The sequence below is a fragment of the Eurytemora carolleeae genome, unplaced genomic scaffold, assembly GCF_000591075.1.
Source record: "Eurytemora carolleeae unplaced genomic scaffold, Eaff_2.0 scaffold859, whole genome shotgun sequence".
Lineage (NCBI taxonomy): Eukaryota > Metazoa > Arthropoda > Copepoda > Calanoida > Temoridae > Eurytemora > Eurytemora carolleeae.
Window position 1 is genome coordinate 116,785 of NW_019396772.1, and position 11,317 is coordinate 128,101.

At 32.8% G+C, this 11,317-nt stretch overlaps 1 protein-coding gene and 1 long non-coding RNA gene across 3 annotated transcripts in view; one reads left to right on the top strand and one right to left on the bottom strand.

Moving 5' to 3' along the window:
* Positions 1-2,683: 2,683 nt before the first annotated feature.
* LOC111708517 (uncharacterized) lies at positions 2,684-5,490 on the top strand. The gene is made up of 3 exons (XR_002766681.1): positions 2,684-2,940; positions 5,208-5,291; positions 5,439-5,490. It is a non-coding gene; the product is annotated as an uncharacterized LOC111708517 (long non-coding RNA).
* The window catches only part of LOC111708516 (potassium voltage-gated channel protein Shaw), a gene marked incomplete at its 5' end in the record, with an annotated part of 31,667 nt that continues 23,413 nt past the window's right edge, over positions 3,064-11,317 (bottom strand). The window contains 2 exon segments of one of the 2 annotated variants that reach the window (XM_023481919.1): positions 3,064-5,504; positions 6,074-6,181. In XM_023481919.1, coding sequence (XP_023337687.1) covers positions 5,116-5,504; positions 6,074-6,181 — 497 coding nt within the window. 2 annotated transcript variants of the gene reach the window in all.

Sequence of the window (11,317 nt, forward strand, 5' to 3'; positions counted from 1 at the left end):
TTAATTTACGTATGCCATTCAGTACAACTTGCACATTTAAACTTTGTCTAGTCAAATTCCTACCTCAGTTTTATTTGCATTGATTAATTTGTTTCATTAAGTACAATATGCAGTATACATTGTTGATACTATGGTACGCATATGGTGTTATCACGCATAAACAAAGTGATAAATTAGCAACAATCCATGGAGGATAAAATGTCATGCGTACGACAGAGATGGTGCTGTTTGCACCTTTTCCCAAGACCTCAAATTTCTACCTGCCAGCGTATCTATATATATCATCTTTGTTCATAACTTGTATTTTATCTTTTCAAATAACAAGTTGAGGTGTGATGTTTTTTTTTCAACATTATTTCAGATTGCATGGAGTAATCGAATGTGATACAGGGTGTCCCACGAAACATGACATTTAATAAATAGTTATTTCTAGTTGAGCAAACCTTTTGCTTAATTATATTTTACTTTGAAATCAATTTTATTATAACATCTTTTTATCTTTGTTATCAAACATTTGAACAAATAATGAAAAAAGACATTCTAAACTATTCAGTCACTGTCATGTTTCGTGGGTATTTAAAAAGTTTCAATGACTTAAAAATTTCATATTTTTCTTCAGATTTTAGAGTAAGGACAAAATTATCTTCAAAAAATAGGATTATTATTACTATGATATTTCATTTCTTTTTATCATTTTAATGTATGAGTTCCCCACGAAAATATAAAGAGAATCAGAGCATGAATAAATCTGTTAAAATTTTTTGGGGGCTTCTCTTTAGCGAGGTTTTCCCTAAAAAAAATGCCAATTTTAAGTAACTATATTTTAAGTAACTATATTTTAAGTAACTATATTTAAGTAACTATATTTTAAGTAACTATATTTTAAGTAACTATATTTAAGTAACTATATTTTAAGTAACTATATTTTAAGTATTTAAGTAACTATATTTTAAGTAACTATATTTCTCAAAAATTCTTTTAAAAAATACCAGTATCGCATTCCTCAAAGTTTTTCTAATTTTTGATTTAAATAGTTTTGACAAATCAGCACGGCCCACGTAGTGTCTGAACAAGTCTTGATTCTTGGTTTAAGAAAGAACTTCACCGGGAAAAACCAGAAAAACTTTGAATGTTAGGACGACTTTTGGACTCGAAAGTATTATTGCTTTAATTAGCCCAATAATCAATCATTCGGCACAGCAAAAAAACGGTGTAGAAAGATCTTTATCACTTTGTCACTCAGTGATTTTTTTTGTAACAACATTAAAGACACTTAAGATTTGCGCTGAAGTCGTCTTTCTTTTCCACAGTTTTCTGGTTCTCACTATATTAGGATCAGAATTGATATTTGTAAGTTTACCAACCTAAACCACGTCCATTAAATATCTTAAAAAGGGTTTTTGTAATTCGAAGAATTAAAGGCCAGTTTTACAATGCCGAATGAAAAACGGGATTAACTATCAAATATCAATTATTAATATTATCATATTAATAGAACTTGTCGAGCAAACTTCCTCTCCAGTCTCTATTCTGTTTTGTTGTCTTGTCCACAGTAGTTCAATTTAAAGTTGTTAAGATGAGAAAACTTGAATATATTATAGTCTAGAATACTGTAAAGTTGGAACCACCGCAGCTAGAGAATAGTAGAGAAATTCTACAAAAGAATAGACTGCTTCGTCGTAAATAGTTTACTTACTAACTTGTATTTTGTAAAAAAGAAATCAAACCATGAATACAAAAATCTTCATCATTGTATTGATAATTTTCGCCGACCACAGGATTATAAGAAAAAAATACATTTTGCTTTTCTAGCCTATCATCATGCAGTATCGACGTTTTTTTTTGTTAAAAACAAATACTCAGAGGCGATATTGGAAAATTTAGAAGCGGGGAGCTAGGGAAAATGATTTTGGTTTTATATTTTAGTTAATTATGGTTCATTGTCTCCAGAGAGGGACTCAGCCCCCCCCCCCCTGGACCAGTGAAACTAAGGATTTCACTGGTTTTTAGGCCCCAACGGATGCCAAGCTTTCCTGTAAAGAAAATTTTTTTAAGCCCCCCCCTGGACAAATTCCTGAATACGCCTCTGATTGTCTGATTTTGACCTGTGAGTAATCCATCTCCAGTTGTTCCAATGGAATTGTCTGATTTCAAAAAAGAACTGTCTCATTTTCCCATGTCAAAGTGACATGAGACATTATGATGTTTAGTAATACCTTGTAAAGAATATATGGCACACGTGACACAGGTCTGCCGCTTTAGAAATTATAAATTGGCCGTACAGTCCAGACTGGGACCGAAAAAGTTGGTCCAGCTGGGATATTGAAATTTACACCGGTTGTGATGAATAGTTAAAAGCAGAAATATTTGTATTTGTTTATCAAAAACTAGTTTGGGAACCCAGCTTTGCCTTAAAACAAAGTTTTCTTCATAAGAGTCAACCTGTTCAACTAATAATTTTATACATAGCTAAGAAAATTTCCGTGGTTCTACAGAGTTCCCCAATCAAAATTTGAGGCAAATCGGTTAAGGAGTTTTTGAGATATAATTTGACAAACAAACAGACCGAACATTGTTTCGTACGTGTTTCTGAAGATTTAGTAAAATAAAAAAATTTGCAGTGCTCGGCCCGCGGAGAAAGATTGGATTAGTCCAAGATAGACCACAGTTACATAAACTTATGTTGCATATGCTCTGGAATATATTCCATTTCTCATTTTCTCTTTCAGATTCTTGCAATGGTTTGATTTAGATTAACCCATAAGTTTTCCATCTATTAGAACGTCAGCTAAGGTAAAGTGTAAAATGTGAGTGTAATTCGTAACCATTTCGTTCATTTCAGTTTTGATCCTACAACGTGAATTCCAGAGAGAATGGTTGATTTTCTTTGAGCGGTTTTTCACGGGATACAAGATTCGGTACCCGAAAGTTGGATTACAGGTACAGGGTTTCGTTCATTTAGTTTATGGTCATGTTATGTCGTTAGACGACGAAATAAAAACAATACATATGTTTTATATACTTTATATTTTGCGACTTGAAACTTGTTTTACATTTGATTGTTTTACAATTATTTATGATTATAAATGATGTTTATTGAACAAAATAATAGATTATTTTTGAAAGAGTCAAGTTTGAATCATAATGGTAACAATTTCACCTTTACAAAAATGTTAACATTTGAATAAAAATACTTTTTTATGAAACTTTATCATATATGCTCAGTTCAGGTTCAATTTCATTTTAGCAGGTTTATAAAGTAATCCTCGTGCAATTTTGTTAAATGAGCTGTAAATTACAGCACAGTGTTATAAAGTCAAATTGTTTTCCGGGACCAAATATAATGGATTTGAGCCAGGTCGCTGAACAACATACTGTCGATTCAATACTTATCTTGGTGCTGCATTGTTGTTATCAACTATAGGACATGGACAACTCCTTAATCACATTTTCAAGCTATGTTGTTGAACCGTCACAAGATCTGGATCAAATTCATTAAATCCGGTCCCCGATTTTCTTTGTCTATAATTTTTCAAAAATGAATATTTCAGTATCTATAAAGGTTCTCGCCTTCTTAATAACAAGAAGATTTCTGTCCAAAAACGTTATAGCACTGCAAACCTTCATAGCAGCGTATTTTAATATAAAAAATATTTATTCTTCTTACTTTTATTTAAATTGCTGATCAGAATTACCGAATTTTAAGATAAACAAATGCATTTAAAGAAATTATTTTTATTTAACAGGAATTGTATTAAAGTGTCATGATTACATAAACAATGTTTTCATTTATTTGCACCAATTTCAAGGTTTTAAAAATCATCAAGTTTTCATATACAGTGACTGGATTGACAGTGAGATAGATATTATCAAAAATTCATAATGTTCTTTTTTGCTAATTGAATGTCGTTTCAAATAGTGTTTCTTTAAATCTTCCCGCCTTTAAGCTAATCTGTTTTTCAATTTATAATATTGAGATAAAGATAAAGATAAAGATAAAGATAAAGATAAAGATAAAGATAAAGAACAAGTTGTGGAATATCAATTTAAAGGGACTGTAAACGTATTTGAAGCGAACCTCTATTACAGAGAGAGGCTTGTTCTATTCCCGACGGTCCTCTTAAAAGCTTTTCTAATCAAGAATGAGATATCCATGATTTCTCTTGGTTATTGACAGTTCCCAACTAGAAAACTAGAATGAGATATCCATGATTTCTCTTGGTTATTGACAGTCCCCAACTAGAAAAACGAACTTCAACATTACTAATCAGATAAAGGTTTGATGGGTACCGTTGTGAATCGTGAAAGACTGCTAAAATGGAGGGTTGATTGAAATTAAAAAGACAATCCCTTTAGTAATTTTATATATGCTTAACATTAATCAGATTTCACATATATGATTTGTATATCAAGGCGTTTAAATTCTACAAGTATGCAATCAATTAACAATGTTTTCAGGAAATGTTCTTTGCCAGGGGAATATTTCTTAAAGGGATGGTTCATATAATTTACAGAGTAATCTGAGAGGATTATTTAGTATTGATTTTTAAAATCGAAATTTTATGTTTGGTCGGTTTCAGATTATTTTGAAAAAGTTGTTAATTTTTATCTTTTTTCAGAAATATTCATATTTTTATACTTTTACTTTTAGCTTTAATTTCTGTTCATTGTTGCAAAATTTGGAACAGTAATGATTTTTATTTTCAACAGAATTAAAGGAATGGTAGCTTCACCTTTATCAAAATATGTAAAAAATCTCATTAATCATACGTGTGTCAGTTTTATCTTTATTTTATCAATCAGAACTGCACCTTGAAGATATTTAATCTGGTTGTAGATAATACAATATTAAGCTGACAGTTCAAGAAATCTTTCTTTTTCTAGAAAATATTTGACAATATAAAATGTTAGTTCTGTGAAAGGGGGTGGGGGGAATCTCTGTGCACAAAATCACCTCCGATTCATTCTTTAGATAACAAAAACAAAACTGTGATTTGATTCAAACATTTCACAAAATGAATAGAATACACATTTAGTTAAAATAATATACATTATACTTACATATATTATATATATATAGAGAGATATATTGAAAGATAGAGAATGGTCTGAAAGTCAACATTGATATATTATATCATTACTGTACGAGGAGCCCTCATCACTCATGACAGGATCAGGTTTAGTAGCTGACCCATTTATTTTGTTAGGGGTACAGTGGTCCACTACAACATCAACAAGTCCTGGAGTAACTGCAGCAACAGCGGGACCAGTTGCCACGCTCAATACCAATGGTAAACCACTAGCTACAGAACAGCTGACACTTAAAGTTCCGTTGCCGTTGGCACTACTTCCATTGACAGCGCTGCCATTACCGTTAGTGGTGATACCATTACCGATACTGGCACGATGATTGTTGTTGAACCCTGTTTGTTTCTCAGGTTGGGTTGGAGAGGATGGTGTAGTGGCTGGATAGGGAACAGTTAGAGCAGGTATACAGTTAGCAACTAAACAGTTAGGGCAGGTATACAGTTAGCAACGAAACAGTTAGGGCAGGTATATATTTAGCAACTAAACAGTTAGGGTAGATATATAGTTAGAAACTAAACAGTAAGGGCAAGTATACAGTTAGAAACTAAACAGTTAAGTCAGGTTTTATTAGAAACAGGTAGGGCAGGTATACAGTTAGCAACTAAACAGATAGGGCAGGTATACAGTTAGCAACTAAACAGATAGGGCAGGTATACAGTTAGCAACATAAAAAGGTAGGGCAGGTATACAGTTAGCAACATAAACAGTTAGGGCAGGTATAAAGTTAGCAACTAAACAGGTAGGGCAGGTATACAGTTAGCAACTAAACAGATAGGGCAGGTATACAGTTAGCAGCATAAAAAGGTAGAGCAGGTATACAGTTAGCAACATAAACAGTTAGGGCAGGTATATAGTTAGCAACTAAACAGATAGGGCAGGTATACAGTTAGCAACTAAACAGATAGGGCAGGTATACAGTTAGCAACTAAACAGATAGGGCAGGTATACAGTTAGCAACTAAACAGATAGGGCAGGATTAATTTACCTTGAAGAGGAGTTTGTCCTGTAACCATACCAAGTATTCCTACCCCTGGAACTCCAGGTAGGGTCGGAGCTACAGTATTCCCTAGAACTCCTAGACCTCCAAGCCCAACTAAACAATTAGAGTTGTTACATGATATGAATATACTGTGCTGGTGGTAACCAAGAACTGTTGTGTGTTGCCACCCCATTACATGAATTCGATAAGAATTCTAGCAATTCTGCCAGGTTTTCTTTTCTCACACTTGGTTAATTTATAAAATCAAAACTTTTCATCAGAAGGCTAATCAGCGAAGTTATAGTGAACCTTTATTTAAAGAGCAAGTGCCATAAGTAATCCACATTCCTAAATATGACTATATATTTAGGAAACATCGCGCTATCGTTTTTTATTTTTGTAGATTTAAATTGCACGGTTTTGACAAGATACAAAAAATATTTTTCTATTCAAAATAGAAAAACTTGTAGATAACTGTTTTTAGGGCATTGAACTGAAGCAAATTTCAAGTTGTGAAAGTCTTTCCATAAAATGTTGGTAGATATTACCCTTTAAATAGTTTAAAGAGCACAAATATTAACAATTTTTTGATAAATTTAATAAAAATATTTTACTACATGGCGCTTCACTAAACATGACGGTTCGGAGACATTTTAAAGATCGTCTTAAACTTTGATAGCGATCTAATTATTTAATAACGAAGTTTGTATGAAAAAAACTTACAAACTTATCATTATGTGGTTTCAATCTTAAAAGATTATAAACTTATGTTAAGACAAATTTTGTTTTACTCAATAGACCGAACTATGAACGAAATCTCAAATATTTCTAATTAATAATTTAAAAATCACAAAAAAGCAGACCACATTTAGGAAATACCAGGATTAGCAGTATTTAATGATTATTGTTTTATTAATAATTAGAGAAAACATTTTTAATAATCAAAGACGACTTTTAAGTCGTCTCTCATCTGTCATGTTTTGGTGACGAACATCCTGTATATGAATGCTTTAGCTTCTAATCAAATCTTTTATAACAATAAGAAAAAATACAAAAATAAATTATAACATTCTACTAATTATCTGAACTAAAACAATTTTAGAATTTATTGCCATGCAGTAGAACTGGACGTGCTTTGTTTGCTTAGAATAATTATTTTAAGCATATTCTTTACTTGTATTCATTTTTGTGTTTTATCAATTCTATTCTTACAGTTTCCCTTTCACATGATTACCAGTCCTTATTTGATTACCACGTCCTGAATATCTTCTCTAGAAAGGGAAATCATTATCTTTATATTGGTTTAAAGGAACTGGAATCGTAATTTCAAGTCTGTGGAAAGATGGCAATGTCCGATTTACGAAGGTACCCTCAAAAGCTTGATCTGATCAAGTATAAATAAGATATTCATTTTTTTGTTTCTTTAAACTGTTTGCATGCTAAAGTGACTGGGGCATTTCTTGCATATCAGAATCAATGGAGAAAGTTAGACACTTTTCGAGTTAGGAAAACGACTGGTACCGTTGTTCATCGGGCATTTGTCATCTTTGAAATTAAGCTTACAGTTCCTTTAAAGAGAGTGTTTACGGAAAATGAAAGGAAGAACTATAAACAAATTATTAATCAAATATACTTATTATCTCTGATTTATCATTTGTCCCAATTAATTTTTTTCAAACAGTCCCTTTTATATTTAATTTCCCTTTTTCACTTTGTCTTAATATTATCTTTCTTAATTTTTGTTACTATTTTTATTTATCGAAAAAATCTACATTAACATTATTTCAACTGTGTTTGAGAAGTGACAAAGTGGGCGGAGTGTGTATATATTTGATGAAACAACAGATCAATAAATATATATATATATACAGGCGGACTGCTGCCTGGAATAATAAAAAGGTTTGTTTTTATATAATCAGTAGAGATGCATAGAAATATCAATAGATTCATTGATTGGATCTCTTTGTATAAAAATCTTTGAATATTTATACATATTCAAGTGTATATGTAATAAATGCAGGCGGAACTGGAGAAAACTGTGGCGAACCTAACTAAGAAGATGACGGTGGTTTTTTCGTAAAGAGTTCCAACTGCGGACAGCTGGCAACTCTAGAAGAGAAGAAACAAAGTTCAGTGAATAAAAATAATGAATTAATAAACGTTTCCAATCTTTTAAATGTCCGTAAATATAAATCCAAGTTAACAGATAGTTTAAAGCCTCAGGGCAAGTTAGAAGTGAAAGAAAGTAGTTGGGAGGAGAAGATAATTACAAACTTGAACATTATGAAAAAGTCAGAAAAAGGCGTTACGGTTTAGCATTAGTTGATACAGGAGGAAATGTAGTAAAGGGTACGTTAGTATCCAAGAAATTCTGGAAAAGCATCAAAGGAAAAATGTGAGGAAGAAGCAATGTTCGTGTGGGTACAACAGAGTAAGGAGGAAAAGGACTTAAAGTATTAGGAACAGGGAACAGCGGCAAGAGTTCTAATTTGTAAACATTTCAGCATATTCGGATTACCAAACCAGATACACTGAGTTTATAAACAAGTTATGGAGAGAGTTATTCCTAGAGTTAAAGATATTACATACCAAAACCCTACCATACAACCCATCATTAAATATTGTTGAGAGATGGCATTTATAGCTAGTCTTCGTTGAAACATATGAGTTGAGATCATGCCCATTGGTTTGGCATTGATTGATTAAGAACTTGCGTCCGTGTTGACATTGACTGCTGGTCCTCGTTGAAACATATGAGCTATAGTTTTTGCCTGGATTGATACAGTTCTGGACGAAGTTTACTACATATATACCAAATCCAAATCAACAGTATGATTAAAGGAATTGAGTTTTTGCCACAAATTTTCTAATTCATTTTAATCTCACTAGAAGGGTATGGTTCATTTTATGTACTGTCACTGTTTAAAAGTCGGTCCAGCTCTTCAAATAAACCGGAGTTTTCAGTGCTTTGCATCCTGGTGGTGTTAACCTTTGATATTTCCAACTTACACTATTTGATATAACAGAATGTATACATCGGGATTCCAAAGATATAGGAAATAGAAAATCAACGTTTGCGGCAAAAACTCAAATCCTTTCCAGGATTAAAGTCTTCATTTAAGAGTTTTTTAGATTTATAAAAAAAGATTACAGTGCAAATGTACTGATAAAGATCAAAAGATCCAAAATGATTTGGAATAACATTTTTTTTAAATGGTTTAAAAAAATGTTCCATCGAACAAAATATTTCTATAATATACAAAACAATCCCTGGTCTGGTTCCAATATTGAAATTATGTAAACAGAACACGGAACCTAACCCTGTTACATTTTAAGCTTCCTTCCTACAAGGTTTTATATGTCCTCCTAGTTTTCATTAAAAAGTTTTAATGCAACCAACATCTGCCTGGTAAACATTGTTTTCATTATATGGAGGGAGGGAAGGAAAAGGGAAGGAAAAGGAAGGGAAGGGAAGGGAAGGGAAGGGAAGGGAGGAAAGAGGAGGGAATTGAAGGAGAGAATGATGCGGAAGGAAAAGAAGGGTAGAAAATTGTTAATGTTGAAGCATTATCATCAAAAGGCAAGGATCTACTTTGAAAAGCAATTTTCTTGGTTTATTAACACTAAGTGTTAGTTTGTTTGCAAGAAACAAACATCTACTGGGTTAAGTTTTGGTAGCCCTGGTTTAATTCCAGAGAATAAATAAATCTCAACAATGTAGAGGGGGGAGGGGGGGGGAGCCACATCAATCCTGCGTTCATGTCATATTTTCGTGTTTTCTTTTCCTAGCCATCTTTTATTATTTTTTATTTACTTGAAAATCTATGAGATATGCATGGCAACCATTAAAAAAAGGCAGCATTTCGACAGAAATGAATTTCATTTTGACTCTTTGAAAAAGTTTTGATGTGTTTCAGATACTTCAGATCTCGGATCAAGATGATTTTAGAAGATGAACGACAAAGTTGAGACGCATGATTTAATATGATTTTTAAAGCGTAACCAACACATTCTGGAATCCTTATCTTTTGCCAGAACGTGACCGGGCTTTTTATAATTATTATAAGCATAATATGTTCGCTATCTTTAATTGAGAAAATTGTAAAGAACTCTATTTATTGGTGATAAGTCTCCAAAAGAGAGGATCAAGTTTGGGAGCAAGTTTGATCTATCTTAGAACCTCCCCCCCTCCCCCCTGTTAAGAATTTAAAATGAGCAGAATGAATTATAATTTATTTTTTTACAAAAAATGTGTATTTTTTCCTGTTATGATATTGGATTATACTTGGGATTAGTATTACCCCAGTTCAGCTCTTTTATTGAAGTTTATAACTGTATCAAATTATAACATTATTTGAGTTTGGTAAACCTTGGAAATTGAGCAATTGGAACAAATGTTCCTATATGGTGTCTTTCCGTGAAAAGATTTTAAACTCCATGATGAATTTTTTAATATCTTTTAGAGGTAAAATAGCTTTATTGTTTTCCGAATCCCAAAAGTTAGTATAATATGGTATACCAGCTTTGCTTGGAGTTTACCAAAAAAAGTCAATATTCTTAACTTAGAATTCTTAAACCAGCCTAAAAACATTTCCGTGGTTCTATTGAGTTTCCCAATCAAAATTTGAGGCAAATCAGTCCAGGGGTTCATATATAGGATAAAAAGATATATGTATTTTCAAATAGGTGAACACTGAACACTGCGGGGCGGGGAGTGTCATGAATTTAAACATATATAGACAACGCAAATATATTTTGCACAATTCAAGGATTTATTTTGAATTATAAAGATATTAAATTTGTATTTTGTAAATTTTGTTACAAGCACTTTTTATCCCGAACAAATTATATATTCAAATTCGATCTAAAAAGTAAGATAAAAACATGATAGGTTTCATTTAATATTCATGGGGACATAGCAGGGTCAAGGTTGGAGGGGAAAGTAGGCGGGTCAAGATTGTGGCAGGTGGGAAGGAAAAGAAGGTGGGTCAAGATTGTGGTGGGTGTGAGGGGAACAAGGCGGGTCAAGATTTTGGATAGAAGGCGGGTCAAACTTGTGACGGGTGGAAGGGTAAAGCAGGCGGGTCAGGATTGTGTCGGGTGGAAGGGTAAAGCAGGCGGGTCAACATTTCGGCGGGTGGAGGGTAAGGAAGGCGGGTAAAGATTGTTGCGGGTGGGAGGGTAAAGCAGGCGGGTCAACATTTCGGCGGGTGGAAGGGTAAAGAAGGCGGGTCAAGGTTATGGCGGGTG